The sequence below is a fragment of the Coregonus lavaretus genome (genome assembly GCF_964263955.1).
Source record: "Coregonus lavaretus genome assembly, chromosome: 4".
In the NCBI taxonomy this organism is placed as follows: domain Eukaryota; kingdom Metazoa; phylum Chordata; class Actinopteri; order Salmoniformes; family Salmonidae; genus Coregonus; species Coregonus lavaretus.
In genome coordinates, this window is record NC_139991.1 from 8203065 (window position 1) to 8221293 (window position 18229).

Sequence of the window (18229 nt, forward strand, 5' to 3'; positions counted from 1 at the left end):
GGCCTCTTCAAATTCATGTCATTAAAAGGCACGAAGAAGAAACCACAATCTCCCTCAGTTCAACCTGCAGAGGGGTTCATGTTTGTTTTGCTATCTCTGTTTCTCTGGCACACTTCGGAGGGGCCTTGAAGGGTCCTGGCAGTGCGGTTCTGCTGCATTTGTCTGGGTATGCCCAGTTCAGACGCATTAATCCAAACTCTCATTCCCTGCAATTTCCACACTTCCTTCCTGTGCTGCTGCCTGCGCCCCTCGCCATATGTTCACAGTCGCTTACGGAGGAAAGGTGCTTCTTCCTCCAACCTTGAGCTCTGGAGGAACTGGAGCATACAGGCTAAAGAGATGGGCTTTATCTCTGCTATAACATAAACTGCCAGAGTGCAGTAGTTATGCAGAATAAATTAGTTTCTTATTTAACATAAATCCATTTCCCTTAGGTTTTTAGTTAGTAATGTGTATCTAAAATGTTTACCAACACCAAATCCACTCATATTTCATTCAAATGGAAAAAGGCCTTGAACTGTTTGAGAAACAGTTTAACTAGGCACAGTGGCAGACTAAATGAGCTAAGTGCTCTAATAGTGCTATGCAATAATATTTCAAGTGATGTTACATAAATAAAATAAAAAACATAATTGCAGACTCAATTTACCCTAGAACCTGTACTGTAAAAGCCCTCAAATTGCAATCCACTCAGCAGAAAGGTTAACTACAGAGAAATGCTCTTGTGTGGTCGTACAAGCAGACAAGTCATATCTCTTTATTCATCCACTGTGCGTGAATCTTTTTAGGGTGAAACAAACACTGGAGCACAAAAGGATTAGCCTATCACACCAGCGGGTTCCTGCAATCAGCAGCGGGTTTATTACATCAGGAGGATTTAGTTTTATTGAGCTGCTCATTAGTAGGTTTAATCAGAGCCGTGTCTTATGACTGTTCTAACAGCACTATCAGATCCCTCATCAGAGGGCTGAGTGCTATCTCTCTCTCTCACACACACACACACACACACACTTCAATCTTTACTGAAATGAAAGCACATGAAAACACAATGAAGAATGTAGCTAGCGTTCCCCATATGGCTTCTGATACAGAGGCCCTTCTCATTCCTGTGCTCCTGGCCATACATTTGCCAATATGGCAGAGGAAGGCCCATCGAGTCCCACTCCTCTGCCTCCAACTGCAGTGCTGAATATAACACAGGCCCTGGTAGGCAGGGGACTGCACCGGAGCCAAACGTTCCCTCATTCTCCCCTGGCCCTGACACCAATGGCAGGGCTGTCAGCACAGCAAGCTACTCTCATGCTACTCATAGAAGGGGGACAGCAGGCTTTCCTGACTCATTTGGGCTTGTGTGATCTTCTCTTCCTCATGACGTGTTTTCTAGTGATGGAGATGAACATGTGGGAGTGAGACAGCCCTTCTTTGGTATCAAAAGTGAATTAACATGATGGGACGATATTAATGATTTAATAAAGTGAGTGACAGCCAATCAGAGCTCATGACCAGTGCCCCTCTGCTGTCCCATCTGTTTCACAGTCAGAGAGGATCCTGGGACGGGGCCAAAAGGAGCCTGGAAAAATGTCAAGCTCTCTCAATTTATTAATGTTGATTAGCACAAGTAATCAAAAAGCTCTTTTAAGTATCCTGGACCTAACTGTCAAATAATGAGTAATTCATATTTCAGTCTTCTAGCTCAGTAATAATTATTAGACTTGCAGGTAGGGAACATATTCCCAGCTGAGAGACAAGGAGAAAAACGGTAGGAAAGCACACAGCGCAGTCTCATCAGTATTTCCTTCAAGTCCTGTTTTTTTTTATTCATATGCAATAAAAAATAAAACGTTAATGTGGTGCCATTTATGATGTAAAGGATGTAACAAATGTAGCTGCTTCCTCTCCCTCATTCAATAATGTAACAAAGCCAGAAAATTATTTCCCTTCATTACAATAATTACCATGGTAACAAACAAAATGAGGTAGCATGAATTCAAAGTTGAGAGCTTTACAAAAGATTTAGCTCGAGTCCATCGTCTTTAATTTATTACTCTAAATCCTTCAAAAGACAAATTAAAACTAGGAACAAATCAGTGGTACGCAGTAATCCTCAAGTATTTTAAAAGAGGAGAGATTGAACTTCAATTTGATTGGTATTTTGCACAGCACAGCAAAAAACAATTTCAGACCTCAGACCTAAAAATAACATGCCACATTGAGTGCAAATGCAGTTGCAACTAAATCTATACATAGGAGAGACTGGCCCAGTCACTGCTGGGGGATTAGGCCTACCCAACAATGACTTGGACTCATCAGCATTTTCTATATCTGAAATGGAAATCCTGATAAATGTATCAAGCCTCAGGTCACGGTCAGCCCCAAACACTCAGTTATCCTCACATACTAGCCACAACACCTGAGAAAATTGTGTGTCTGAGTGTGTGTGTGTGTGCCGTGTGTGTGTTTGCGAGAGAGAGAGAGAGAGAGAGAGAGAGAGAGAGAGAGAGCATTTATGAGTGTGGGAAAGCGTGATAGAAACAGAGATGCCCCATTGTGCAACAATCCACTCTGTGATCTTTAAAACCACTACAACAAAACATGACCCTATGATGGAAATATATCTGATATGATTTTTGGCAAGGCAGTGGTGTACATAGCCTGATTCCTGCATTTAAATCCCTCTCAACACCTGCACATAGTGACCAAACAGACAATTTCCTTATCATACCTTCCATCTTCAAACACAAATAGGACACAGCCAGTGAAGAAACACAAACAGCTAGGTTGGCAGAGAGTGAGCTGTAATAAAAACAGTGATAGTAGAGGGGTGACCATGTACTGCACATAACTACTGCACTCTGGAGGGCACATAACATAACATCCTAGGTCGGCGCTCCCACGCAGGCAGACGGATGCAAACAGTCAGGACCTCTACTGGCACTACGCATATCAATACAGGTGCAAGACTTGAGCTGCTACTGGAAAACAAAACACATCTGAATCTACAAATACAAAGCTGTGTTCATAATCACACAGCTTACAATATCACCTTTTCCATTCAATAACAGCGGTCTCTTTAAAAACAGCACATAGCACATGCTCCCTCCTAGCCTGCATCCCTCCCTCCTTCTGAGATCCTTCCTGAGTAGATATGGTTGAACTGGTAAAGGGCCAGTCCCCAACTCAGCATCCCAGCAGCTCCCCAGAGTACCCCCAGTAAAGCTAGGTCCAGGGCTCTCTGACTCCCACAGGGGCCTAGGAGATCAAACAGGGGGCCATTACTCATTCCTTCCCACTAACCCCTGCTCTGTTATTCCTGATCGAAGCCATGAACGCTCCCAGGCGCATCGCTGACACCACAGTTCAGGCCCGGCTAGATGCGATGGCCACGGGCTCTCAGATCATTAGACGAGGACAACCCACCCCTCCTCCTCCCGCTGCCCCTAGAAACGACCTCAGAGGGTAGGGCCAGTAATTAGTGGTCCGGATGGAGGTAGCTAATGCTAATGCACTCTCTCTCTCTGTGTGACGTGTGAATGCGTGTGTGTCAAGGCCTGCTGCATGGTTGACCAATGCAACTCTGTATCTCTTAGGAGTGCTTTCCACCTTACCCCAACATGCTCCCTTATGTCCAGAGTACTCAGCATCAATGTACTATATTTGGGAGTTTAGATTTAAAACTAACAGACATCCTGTGCTTCAGCAGCAGGTGTTCCCGAAGCATACATACAGTGGGGGAAAAAAGTATTTAGTCAGCCACCAATTGTGCAAGTTCTCCCACTTAAAAAGATGAGAGAGGCCTGTAATTTTCATCATAGGTACACGTCAACTATGACAGACAAAATGAGAATTTTTTTCTCCAGATAATCACATTGTAGGATTTTTTATGAATTTATTTGCAAATTATGGTGGAAAATAAGTATTTGGTCAATAACAAAAGTTTCTCAATACTTTGTTATATACCCTTTGTTGGCAATGACACAGGTCAAACGTTTTCTGTAAGTCTTCACAAGGTTTTCACACACTGTTGCTGGTATTTTGGCCCATTCCTCCATGCAGATCTCCTCTAGAGCAGTAATGTTTTGGGGCTGTCGCTGGGCAACACGGACTTTCAACTCCCTCCAAAGATTTTCTATGGGGTTGAGATCTGGAGACTGGCTAGGCCACTCCAGGACCTTGAAATGCTTCTTACGAAGCCACTCCTTCGTTGCCCGGGCGGTGTGTTTGGGATCATTGTCATGCTGAAAGATCCAGCCACGTTTCATCTTCAATGCCCTTGCTGATGGAAGGAGGTTTTCACTCAAAATCTCACGATACATGGCCCCATTCATTCTTTCCTTTACACGGATCAGTCGTCCTGGTCCCTTTGCAGAAAAACAGCCCCAAAGCATGATGTTTCCACCCCCATGCTTCACAGTAGTTATGGTGTTCTTTGGATGCAACTCAGCATTCTTTGTCCTCCAAACACGACGAGTTGAGTTTTTACCAAAAAGTTCTATTTTGGTTTCATCTGACCATATGACATTCTCCCAATCCTCTTCTGGATCATCCAAATGCACTCTAGCAAACTTCAGACGGGCCTGGACATGTACTGGCTTAAGCAGGGGGACACGTCTGGCACTGCAGGATTTGAGTCCCTGGCGGCGTAGTGTATTACTGATGGTAGGCGCACAATTGGCCCAGCGTCGTCCAGGGTAGGGGAGGGAATGGCCGGCAGGGATGTAGCTCAGTTGATAGAGCATGGCATTTGCAATGCCAGGGTTGTGGGTTCGATTCCCACGGGGGGCCAGTATAAAAAAATATGTATTCACTAACTGTAAGTCGCTCTGGATAAGAGCGTCTGCTAAATGACTAAAATGTAAATGTAAATGTAGGCTTTGTTACTTTGGTCCCAGCTCTCTGCAGGTCATTCACTAGGTCCCCCCGTGTGGTTCTGGGATTTTTGCTCACCGTTCTTGTGATCATTTTGACCCCACGGGGTGAGATCTTGCGTGGAGCCCCAGATCGAGGGAGATTATCAGTGGTCTTGTATGTCTTCCATTTCCTAATAATTGCTCCCACAGTTGATTTCTTCAAACCAAGCTGCTTACCTATTGCAGATTCAGTCTTCCCAGCCTGGTGCAGGTCTACAATTTTGTTTCTGGTGTCCTTTGACAGCGCTTTGGTCTTGGCCATAGTGGAGTTTGGAGTGTGACTGTTTGAGGTTGTGGACAGGTGTCTTTTATACTGATAACAAGTTCAAACAGGTGCCATTAATACAGGTAACGAGTGGAGGACAGAGGAGCCTCTTAAAGAAGAAGTTACAGGTCTGTGAGAGCCAGAATTCTTGCTTGTTTGTAGGTGACCAAATATTTATTTTCCACCATAATTTGCACATAAATTCATTAAAAATCCTACAATGTGATTTTCTCGAGAAAATAAATCTCAATTTGTCTGTCATAGTTGATGTGTACCTATGATGAAAATTACAGGCCTCTCTCATCTTTTTAAGTGGGAGAACTTGCACAATTGGTGGCTGACTAAATACTTTTTTCCCCCACTGTACATACAGATACAACTCACTACCTCAGTCCAACACTTAACACTGTGTCCATTCAGACTACATCAGCCAGAGGTTAGGCACAGATAAGCAGGTATAAAAATGTATCTCTGCCTGGCTTCAAATCCAGCTGCCTCAAGTCACGATAAAGGTTGTTTGGTCCCCCACTAACTCAGTGCCTTCACAACTTAATACAACATCAAATACATTACAATAAACTGCTCATTTGAAAAATGAATGGAATCCACATCAAAGGAGCCAAGTCAGACGCCAACTTTCTTCAATCAAAATAATGACAGTCTAGGAGAAGCCTGATAGTAATCTACCTCATATTGGGTGACTGAAGACATTATTTTAATGCTCTAACCTCTTGGCAGACCTGCAAAAGAAGATGCAAAAGCTGTGCCAAGTCACCTGCCTTCAAAGGACTTTCATCACTATGGCAACAGCACGGTTCTCCATAACCAAGTCAGGAGGTGACCTGTGATCCATAAATGAGAGATGTCCAAACTCTCCCTGAATCTTCCCTCCAGTGGCAGGCAGGAGGCCCAGTGTGCCAGGGGAGGGTACCCATCTGAAAGCATCACAAACGCAGTGTGGCCCAATGGTTCACAGAGCAGCCGGCAGGTTATCTAAAAATAAACAGACGTCTCAGGAAGAAAATGATTCCTTCAGCAATACACTCAAAGGCTTAAAACATGAAATTAGGTTGATCAAACTAAAGCCTGCTATAAGACCTGATCAAAGAAAAGAAAAGAAAAGGAATACAACTTTTTTTTAAAATATATAGTCTAGAATTTGTTCATGAACTTTTGTAAAACAGGAGTTCTGAGACTACAAACTAACATGAGATGATCTTATGTGGATTTAAATAAACACACTCAAAACAATGAGAGCTTATGAGAAATGAAATCAGTCAAAAGGAGAAATGGAGTGAGAAGCATCTCAAGAGACAACAGCTTCCTGAGCAAAATAAAATAAAGGATTCAGCTTAGTCCTTTTTTAAGAACCTCAGTTGAAAGCTACTGTTGTGGTTACATATATTGAATCTGTTTGAACTAATCCATTTTAGAAGAAAAATGCATGCTTAAATTGAAGACCGACTTAGCAGTTGCTTTAAACAAAAAAAATACAATATTCCAAATCCTTTGAAAATGCTTTGAAGATCAGCTGCTTCAAGATGAGTTTTGTCACCTTTTATATCTTCGCACATTGTGCCATGTACAGTGGAGAGGTTTTGGGTGTGCTAAATTATCTTTAAATGCAAGCTGGGTACTTCGTCAAGTTCTAAGTCTTCTGACTGAACAAAACAATCCTTGCTTAATAATTATGAATGAGAAACAGTCATATTCTTCAACACTGTATTAATAATGAATCAGCAGATAATAATATTTTCTAATCCATGGGGATAGAAGCTGAAGAAAGCGCTTTAAACTGAGAGAAAGTTTTCTCAAGTGGAAGGAAACTGCAGTGTAAGTCTATCACAAGCATATCATTTAAATTATATTTACAAAAAGTATTGTAAATATAATTGAACAGTTCTGACATCCTTGTAACATCCTTGTACAACTTGGCTTCATCTATTCTATAAACAAGCCAACGATAACATGTGGCACATTCTTTGAATTGACTGCAGGCCAACCAGGAATATTTAGGCCCATTCTAAACAAGATGGGATAAATAAACATAATTACAGGCAGGCAAAATTGCAGGAGAAATGTATCATAAATTCTGGTCAGGTAGCCAACCAGCAATAAGAGCAGAAATATTTGCCTCAGTCTGTCCCTCTAGGAGCAATAACAACCCAAACATAATTATGGCTTACCAGATTCTTGGCTGACTTCTACAGCAAGTCTAATGTAGGTGGGACAGAGAGAGCAAACCATGATCTGAAACTATTCCTAATATAGCTCTCCAAATATAAAAGTGCCACAGTGAGCTCTGAAGCAAGCTAACTGAGCAGCTTGGACATAGATGTTAATGTGAGTATTGCATCATGCAGAACATTACATTTGATGTATCAGTGGTTTCTAGTTTACTACTTACTGTAGCTCAAGGAGTATAGCAAGCTTGGAAAGCTTGGAACAGACAGGTGTGTGACTCCGACACACATAAAAAGCCTCAAGGAGAGAGTCAGCCCAAAACAGATCCCATATTCTGTCTATTGGTGAAAATAGAACCAAAATACCATCCACATAAGCCTCTACGAAACATGGCTCAATTCTTGTGACTTTTCTTAATGACTAAATAAATACCACCAGGCATTTCAGCCATGACGATGGGCTTTGGTGGGAAAAACAGTCTATTAACAGTCTCCATTTATTTTCTATTCTAAACAAAAAGCACCATGCTGATGCTGGTCTATTTTGGAAGCCACAGAGTGCATGCCCAACACATCAGGCTTAAATGTGGCTGGTCACATGATGTCCATGAATGCCATGCTATATTAAATTCTAAAGCACACCGCAGAGGTTACTGAGTTCAATTCTTCCACTTCTCACATTAGGAATTCAGAAAATTAGTTCCTTTGTAACACTTTTGAATTGAAGCAACATTCTATTTTATATTCCATTATGGGTGGGGCCAAATGGAATGTATGATCACTGAAACAGAATTTAACAAAAAAATGAAGTAGGCCTATTCAGCAACACTTTAAATAGCATTAGCTACATAGAGCACTATTAAAGGATTGTTGGTAATATATTTGACATAACGTAAACAGACTCAAATTGATGTATATTGATAATGCTCTGTATAGTTGTTAATACTTATGAATGCACAGTGAATGCTTTACCCAAACTGATTTATGAAAGTGCAATGATATACTTAAAGCATCAATTCAGCACTGACTTGACCTGGATCCCATGCTGTTTACCTCTGTGGAGACAGCATCCAGAAAGGGAAGTGGGGATGTAAAGTACTCTGGAAAACATCCTAACACTTCCCAGCCTTTTCACAACAGCTCCCCTTTGGCCCCATTGTGTTGCTGTTCAGTCCATTGTCTTGCTGTTGTTTCCACAAAAAGTGTGTCCTTTAGAACTAACGACAAGGCAAGGCTTTGTTGCTTTACGTAAAACAAGTATTGAGGAGACATAATGCTTGATTGTGCTATGGATTAATGTCCTGGAGCCTTTACAGCGAAGAAATTATCCACATAAAAACAGGGAATTCAAGCAACACTTATCAAAACATCTACGCCAATGACACATGATGCATCATTCTAAACAGCCCACTTCTGCATGAGAAATGCTCCCGGCTAAAGGTACACTACATCAGATCCTCTAGTCATTGAGCCTGTGAGATAGATGTTTGAAGGCCACATGAATGGCCAGGCCTTTAGGGACCTGGGGCTGAGGAACTCACTGCCTTTTTCAAACAGCTCAGCACTAGAAGACGGACACATGCATATGAAACACCACTTGATGAACAGGAAGTAACCCCATACCGTACTTACTACACAACTGATAGACATTGGATATCTTTGGTACAGCTTTTATATGGTGCACAAATCTAGGGAACATTGAATCACAAACGCAATCAATGCCCCACTGTCAATATGAGCAAAATTGATCTTGTGTCATAATCAATAGAAAATGGATATGCGAACAAGCCACCGAGATCTTTTTGCACACAAAACACAAGGAAGGGTTATAAAGTAGTGCTAATTACAATTGTATTACACTGTCAGAGCTGTTAGGTCAATAAGCATTATTTCACATATGTCAAATAAGCCTAAACCATTCCTTATTTCCACATCTTTACAGCAGTCAGTCTACGATAATTCCAGGTGGAGGTGGCATGTTTCAGACACCAGATGTGCAGAGTGCACACACACACAGACACACACACACACACACACCGCTGAGGTGGGAAATGAATAGTAATACTATGTTGAATATGAAACCCTCCTCCTTTGGCTTTTCACAAAATTAATAACCCAAATATCCAAAATACAGTGGAAAACATCAGGAACACTCGTATGAACTGATTTCAAACAGCTGTGGTTAGACAAGACACAACAGGGGGAGAGACAGGACCAGGGCTATAACAGAACAGAACAGAGGACATATTAAAATAGGTTTCTGGGATTAAATCCTACCTGGTGCACTGAACTGGCTGCTTCCAAGGGTGGTTGGCCTGTTTTTCCCACTATTTACAGGTGGAGAAAACATCTAACAGAAGAAAAGAAATGGTCTGAAAAATGTGAAGCTGAGACAAATTCATATTTTGCCTTTGATAATCATGCATCTGTTACAAGCTGTTAAGACTTCCTGTGTTTCATAATCAATTTCTTCACTGGAGAGACATTGACTGATAGAGAATAAACTGGGCTAAACAACAACAAATAAAATATTATAAAAAGATAGATAAGATAACTGTCCTACCGCGCTAAAATCCAGCAAGTCACTCAATTCCTTGTCTGTTCCGATAGCGCCAATCCGCTGTTGAGGATTCATCCTGCCAATCTTTACACCTAGAGAAGAAACAGATTGTTTGCTTAGGTCCAACTTTGATTTTTTTAAAATTGTCCTAATTCCTTGATTTAAATGTGTTTTTTTCTCCATTCAATAACGAACTTCAGTAAAGCGCAACCTCATTCTATAATCCTACTGGAGTTGACAAGGAATATTCCCAGAACACCTCGGTTCCGAAAATAAATCTGTACAGTGACCCTTGACATTGCTGTGCGAGTTATTTGATCAAAGGTAGGCTACTGCAACAACCGATGAAAGTAATTGTAAATTACCCCTTGTCATCCAAGGTTCCACGCTCCCTTTTAGAAAATGTTATTGTACATTATGACATCTGAACAGAATGAAAAGGAAAAGGTAGCCAATACGTGGTAAGGAAATTCCATCTAACGTTATTTGGAATGGTACAGGCACACTGAAAATTATTGGCGCTGCGTGTGACACTAGTGACACACTGAGACCTGCAGCATCGTTTTTCAACTGTATATCTGACTCCCCAAACGCTACATTTGTATCAATCTTCCGCGACAGACTTAGTTACAAAATAACTAGCCTACTGTAGATTTTCAACTCACGGACTAATGATAGGCTATGCAATATGTTGCTTTGCAATAGTCAATGATGAGCCACGAATTCGATGTGTCACTATTTAGAAAGTGTATAAGCATGGAAAACAAAAAGGAAGATCCACCAATATGCTATAGGCTACAGATTTAAGCTGAGTAAAACGCCCTTTCAAGTAAAAGTAGTAAAGCAAATGCCAACCCTTTACTCCATACCAGCTCCAGTCTCTTGTATCCCAACTTCTTTCACCCAGTCCGAAACCTTTTTTGATTAAACTCACTACAATATTTTACCTTTTCCCCTTTAAAATTCCAACTAGGGCGATCGGGTGTGGCAGTATGGAGCCTCGTTTTCCTGTAACGCGTCTCAAATACTGTAAAATAGTGGTTTAGATTGTAATAGTTAGTAAAATATCCCCTATATGTCACTTGCGAGTTAACCTTAGGCAGACAGACATTTTTGCTTCGCAAAAACCTCAGCACCACAATGGCATTCGGTGTTATATCCTTCCGCTGAAAACAGTGAAACGATATCCCCGGCCTAGCCTACTACAGACACCACGCGGAGTGGTAGGAGATGACAGTCGTTGAGAGGACCCATCATATTACATTTAGCCTATCTTAATCAATCATTAGGCAAAATTATGTGAGACTAGTAAAAAGAGATCGAATCCAGATTTTGTATGTTGTGTCAATCAGAGCATTGGTGTAATGAAAGGTATTGGTGGAGGAGTCTGGGGATATTTGAGACCTCTGAATTCGCTACACTGGTGTCAGAAGTGGGATAATGAATAAATGAGTAGCCTTTGAATGCATATGGACCGAGACATGCATATATATATATATATATATATATATATATATATATATATATATATATATATAGAGAGAGAGAGAGAGAGAGAGAGAGAGAGAGAGAGAGAGATCACTTTAAGGTGGTTGCAACTAATTGGAATTCTGGCCCAGAGTAGGCCTAGTTTCTTTAAAAATACTTTTGAGTATCACAGTTATAACCTGTTTGTCCCTATGTAGGCTAGCCTTATGAATTGAGTCCGTCTAAAAGACAGCGAGCATTGTGTGCTGCAGTGTCATGTCTATCATGGTTTGAGCACACTCAAAAAGAAATCAAACTGTTCAATCTATTTTTCTCGTGGCGAACATATTTTTATGAACAGCACAATATGTCGGGACTACTTTTTCCTCCGCTCCGCTAAGGCAACAGGAAAAAAGGAAAGAAAGTGGTGTGAAAAAATGTATCGACATTATATATAATTATTCAAAAACAGCTTGATCGGATTTGGTAAAATGTTAATAGTGGTAATATCCTACCACTTCGGCTGCATGCTTCTTCAGCCATCGGTGTCGAATGGGCTCAGAAAACAATAGAGTTGGGCAAGGGCCAAAACTCTAATGCAGGGGTTCTCAAAGTGCGGTCCGAGGTACTGCAGAGGGTCTGCGGCCAGATAAAACATTTATAAAAAATGTATACATAATAGTTTTTACATACGTTTTTTAACATTACTATTACTAACAAAAACAGATTTAACTAATTTTGGCCAAGGGATCCATGGAATAGGTTTAGTGTGAAGTACAATAAAATGTAATATTATTCAGCTACAATTTATGTACTTAACCCTGGGCAACATGGGCCTGGGAGGCTCACAGGGATATTGGTATCCACCAATTATAAATGTTTCAACTCAATACTTCTTGTATTTTTTATATAAATGGACTGTAATTTAAGCTTTTAAAATGCAACGTTTTCTCTCTGCCTTATGGAACAATGTGTTAGAATTGCAGGATATTAGAAGATGCAACAACAAAAAATATCTCTGCCCAATGACAAAATGTGTAGAATTACAGGAAATTAGCTTGAAAACTGCAATATATTTTCTCTGATGCCAAGAGGCGGGCCTTTAAAATACTACTTCCCAGGGCCCGAGACTTGGTTCATCCATCCATGCATGCACTGCAGAAGTCATAGTAAAACTCCTTGTATGCTATTATTTTCTCATTCGAGTTGTGTTCTGATTATGAATGGGTCCCTGATGAATTTGCTATCACAAAAGGGGTCCCCGGCCACAAAAAGTTTGAGAACCCCACTTCTAATGAACAAAGGTTTGGTGTGGGATCAAAATGATTTCCAACAGTAAGAAAAGTCAAGAGAAGAGACATGACACTTATGGATAATAGAAAATATTGATGAATATTGAAAATATCAAATCTCTGTAGCCAGTGATCATCAGTAGCATATGCATACTGGATGTACAGTTGAAGTCGGAAGTTTACATACACCTTAGCCAAATACATTTAAACTCAGTTTTTCACAATTCCTTACATTTAATCCTAGTAAAAATTCCCTGTCTTAGGTCAGTTAGGATCACCACTTTATTTTAAGAATGTGAAATGTCAGAATAATAGTAGTGAGAATGAATTATTTCAGCTTTTATTTCTTTCATCACATTCCCAGTGGGTCAGAAGTTTACATACACTCAATTAGTATTTGGTAGCATTGCCTTTCAATTGTTTAACTTGGGTCAAACATTTCAGTTAGCCTTCCACAAGCTTCCCACAATAAGTTGGGTGAATTTTGGCCCATTCCTCCTGACAGAGCTGGTGTAACTGAGTCAAGTTTGTAGGCCTCCTTGCTCGCACACACTTTTTCAGTTCTGCCCACAAATGTTCTATAGGGCTTTGTGATGGCCACTCCAATACCTTGACTTTGTTGTCCTTAAGCCATTTTGCCACAACTTTGGAAGTATGCTTGGGGTCATTGTCCATTTGGAAGACCCATTTGCGACCAAGCTTTAACTTCCTGACTGATGTCTTGAGATGTTGCTTCAATATATCCACATAATCTTCCTTCCTCATGATGCCATCTATTTTGTGAAGTGCACCAGTCCCTCCTGCAGCAAAGTACCCCCACAGCATGATGCTGCCACCCCCGTGCTTCACGGTTGGGATGGTGTTCTTCGGCTTGCAAGGAACCCCCTTTTTCCTCCAAACATAACGATGGTCATTATGGCCAAACAGTTCTATTTTTGTTTCATCAGACCAGAGGACATTTCTCCAAAAAGTACGATCTTTGTCCCCATGTGCAGTTGCAAACCGTAGTCTGGCTTTTTTATGGCGGTTTTGGAGCAGTGGCTTCTTCCTTGCTGAGCGGTCCTTCAGGTTATGTTGATGTAGGACTCGTTTTACTGTGGATATAGATACTTTTGTACCTGTTTCCTCCAGCATCTTCACAAGGTCCTTTGCTGTTGTTCTGGGATTAATTTGAACTTTTCGCACCAAAGTATGTTCATCACTAGGAGACAGAACGCGTCTCCTTCCTGTGCGGTATGACAGCTGTGTGGTCCCATGGTGTTTATACTTGCGTACTATTGTTTGTACAGATGAACGTGGTACGTTCAGGCGTTTGGAAATTGCTCCCAAGGATGAACCAGACTTGGCTGATTTCTTTTGATTTTCCCATGATGTCAAGCAAAGAGGCACTGAGTTTGAAGGAAGGCCTTGAAATACATCCACATGTACATCTCCAATTGACTCAAATGATGTCAATTAGCCTATCAGAAGCTTCTAAAGCCATGACATCATTTTCAGGAATTTTCCAAGCTGTTTAAAGGCACAGTCAACTTAGTGTATGTACATTTCTGACCAACTGGAATTGTGATACAGTGAATTATAAGTGAAATAATCTGTCTGTAAAAAATTGTTGGAAAAATAACTTGTGTCATGCACAAGAAATTGTTAACAATAAATTTGTGGAGTGGTTGAAAAACGAATTTTAATGACTCCAACCTAAGTGTATGTAAACTTCCGACTTCAACTTCTACTTTGGTATTATACAGTTGAACATATTTATGCAATTTTGTACATTTTGTGAATCCTTCTACGCTTACATTTTTTCCCGGTAGAATAGTAGTATTTGCCTGGCTGCAGTCTGATAGGCCTACATCACCAGGTATATCTATATAGTTATATATCTTATCTATATAATCACAGTGAAATCATGTTGGGAAAATGCATACATTTTTGTGCAGTTTGGTAAGACACTGCATCTAGGTTTAAAAATACCCCCAAACAAGGCAAACACTACTTGTTTGGATATGGCCATTGTCCACTCAATGGGCCTCTACTGTAATCCACTTATGACTTTTCTGAAATCCAGACTGCCACCTGTTGGACAAACTAACCATAGTCGACTATGCTACTCATCTCCAATGTGTATAATGTATAATTGAATGTAGCTCTCATTAATGACGTTTGTAGACCTATTTAATGGGCCTACGTGGCAACTGGCAATATGTGTGAATATTTTATAAAAATAACAGGAAACCCAAAGTTTATAAGAGGCTAAAATGGATAATGTCAGAGTGTTGTTGTTGCTAATCCATACCTTGTCATAGATCATATTCAGACCTTGAGATTTTTCACCTACCAGTGCGTCAATGCAAACTTGCATGGAGTGCATCAATTCTTGTTTTATGTCAATTAGATTATAAATATGGGACCCCATCATGCTTGCCTCAGAACCAGAGAAACCTGGGTTGGAGCCCCAGCTGGGTTAACCCCGGATGTGCTACACTAGTGGGCGGCAGGCCTAATGAAAACAATCATGCATCACATTACCAGATATTCTTTGGTATTATGCAGAAAGCATCCATTAACCCATTAAATGAGTGCTCTGACATTCAATTGGACATTAGTTTTGACATATTCTGCAACTATTCATACAATATACCACTTTGAGACCCCGAACTGTTATGATATTTGAACATGCAGATTTAATGTAGCCTAGCCCATTCAAACCACGGGTTATAGGCCCATTTATATGGAAACAGTCAGTCACAAAATGTGAAATAAGTCAAGGGGAATGAAGTCACAGTGCCTTCAGAAAGTATTTATACCCCTTGACTTATTCCACATTTTGTTGTGTTACAGCCTGAATTCAAAATATTTTTTCTCTCACCCATCTACACACAATACCCCATAATGACAAAGTGAAAACATGTTTTTAGAAATTGTAGTAAATTAATTGAAAATGAAATACAGAAATATTTCATTTACATAAGTATTCACACACCTTTGCTATGCCACTCCAAATTGAGCTCAGGTGCATCCAATTTCCTTTGATCATCCTTGAGATGTCGCTACAACTTGATTGGAGTCCACCTGTGGCCAATTCAATTGTTTGGACATGATTTAGAAAGAAACACACCTGTCTATATAAAGGTCCCACAGTTAATGTCAGAAGGAGATAGTTTGGATCATCAGATGATCCAGCAGAGGAGCAAGTGTGGGAACACAGGGGGAAGTGTTGAGATGGCGGAAGCAGAAGTGTTGTTTGAAGATGAAAGCACGTTGAGTACGGTTAGTGAGAAAGATGAGTGGACAACAGTTTAGCCCAAGGATGGAACAAAAAGGGCTAAAAATGTTGTGGAAAATGAGTCTGATGAATCGTTGATTGTTGGAATAGGTTTTTTGGATTACGATGTTCATTTGGGAAACTCTTTTGAAGTCACGAGGATGGTGAAGAAGGTGTTGGGAAAAGTGGATGCAGTCAAAGTAACCAGGAGTGGTATGGTGTTGATATCAAAGTAACCAGGAGTGGTATGGTGTTGATATCAAAGTAACCAGGAGTGGTATGGTGTTGATATCAAAGTAACCAGGAGTGGTATGGTGTTGATATCAAAGTAACCAGGAGTGGTATGGTGTTGATATCAAAGTAACCAGGAGTGGTATGGTGTTGATATCAAAGTAACCAGGAGTGGTATGGTGTTGATATCGTGTGTATCTAAAGAGCAAAAAGGAGTGTGCATTGTGGCTCATGAAATTATCGACGCATGAAGTGGACAGCTTTGATTTTTAAAGCAGGGCACCGGTAAAAGGTGTTATCTCTGGCGTTCCTTTGGACATTGATAGTCAATATCTTCGGCAAAAGAAATCCAGGAGTAGTTAATGGATGTCGCTTGACCCATATGGAGGATGGGGAAAAAGGAGCAAAGTTGATCTGTATTATTGATGTTTGATGAAGAGTATCTACCACCCTATGTAACGCTGTGATATATAAGAGCGTTCGTGCAAAACCCGATGCAAGAAATGTAAAAAGTTTGGCCACGTGTCAAGTGTTTGCAGACGGAAGGAATACGTTTTTGAAGAGTCTGTGAATGTAAAATGTTACAACTGTGGTGGGGATCATATTTCCGAATTCCCAGAGTGCCCTGTTACGGTGAAAGATTTTGAGGTGTCAAGGATCAGGGCTGTACAGCAAATCTCGAATGTGGAGAAGGTGAAGAGAGTTGAAGGGGCAAGAGGCCACAGTTCTGAAGAAGATATGGCGGTGGATGCACCGCAACCAGTTGCAAATGTTATACGTCAATCAAGTGATCTGGATGCACTTATTGTGAAGAAGGTGGATTTTGTAGCATTTATAGCCACAGTAATTAATTGTACTGCACAAGTGTCCAAGAAGTCCAAGAAGCTGGACATCATATCTGTAGCTGAGAAGTTTTTGGGCCTCCAAGACTTCATGGGAGAAGCACTGCAAGGACTACTGTCACCAGAAAATGTCAGACCCTCACAGGATCCTTCTGAGCCTGTGTAGGGACCTGATTAGAACAGAAAAGAAGACTGATTTAGTTTAATAACATTTTTGTTATTGATAGTTTGTATAGATTATTTTTTTTATATGTATTTTATTTTTACCCCACATTATTTCCTTTTTGGGATCTTTACTATCCACCTGTAAAGTAGGTTGCGGAATGCACATATAACTGCTGCAAACACAATTATACAGAAGAAGAAGTGCAGGTCAGAAAGCATGTGAATGGTTTGTGTCTGGAGTGTATGGTCGATAAAACGGTGGAGCATGTGTTGTTATATTGTTGTAAGTATATTGAAGAGAGGGAAAGATTGAAGCGTAGGGTTATTGAGGTTGGATGGGTTTGGAAGGGATTTTGGGGAGGGTCTATTAGAAGTTAGTAGGGCTCTTTTTAAATTTTCACAGAAGTACTGAGTTAGGTAGGAGGGTTTATACATATTGTAAACTGTGATTGACCACACACTCCAGCACAGTAGGTGGCGGCATGCACCTTTAACGTTTGTTTGCGGACCGTCATTACATCATAGAAGACGAAGAAGAAGAAGAAGAAGAAGAAGAAGAAGAAGTGCATGTCAGAGCAGAAACTATACCATGAAGTCCAAGGAACTGTCCGTAGATCTTCGAGATAGAATTGTGATGAGACATATCTGGGGAAGGGTATTAAATAATTTCTAGAGTGTTGAAAGTTTCCAAGAGCACAGTGGTCTCCATCATTGGGAAATTGAAAAAATATGGAACTACCCAGACTCTGCCTGGAGCTGGTTGTCTGACATAACTGAGCAAGAAGGACCTTGGTCAGGGAGGTGACCAAGAACCAAATGACCACTGACAGAACTACAGAGTTCCTTGGCTGAGATTGGAGAACCTTCCAGAAGGACAACGGTCTCTACAGCACTTTACCAATCTGGGCTTCATGTGAGAGTTGTCAGATGGAAGCCACTCCTGAGAAAAAGGCACATGACAGCATGCAAAAAGGCACATGAAAGACTGTATTGAACTATTTGGCCTGAATGCAAAGCGCTATGTTTGGAGAAAACCAGGCACAGCTCATCACCCG

At 40.7% G+C, this 18229-nt stretch overlaps 1 protein-coding gene across 1 annotated transcript in view; it reads right to left on the bottom strand.

Moving 5' to 3' along the window:
* LOC311128560 (transcription factor 12-like) overlaps positions 1 to 11025 on the bottom strand; it is a gene marked incomplete at its 3' end in the record, with an annotated part of 82697 nt that extends 71672 nt beyond the window's left edge. The window contains exons 1-3 of the mRNA XM_084160747.1: positions 10863 to 11025; positions 9919 to 10007; positions 9633 to 9705 (exon numbers count right to left, since the gene is read on the bottom strand). Coding sequence (XP_084016873.1) covers positions 9633 to 9705; positions 9919 to 9990 — 145 coding nt within the window. The 5' untranslated portion in view covers positions 9991 to 10007; positions 10863 to 11025. The remainder of the gene's footprint in view (positions 1 to 9632; positions 9706 to 9918; positions 10008 to 10862) is intronic.
* Between the last annotated feature and the right edge of the window lie 7204 nt (positions 11026 to 18229).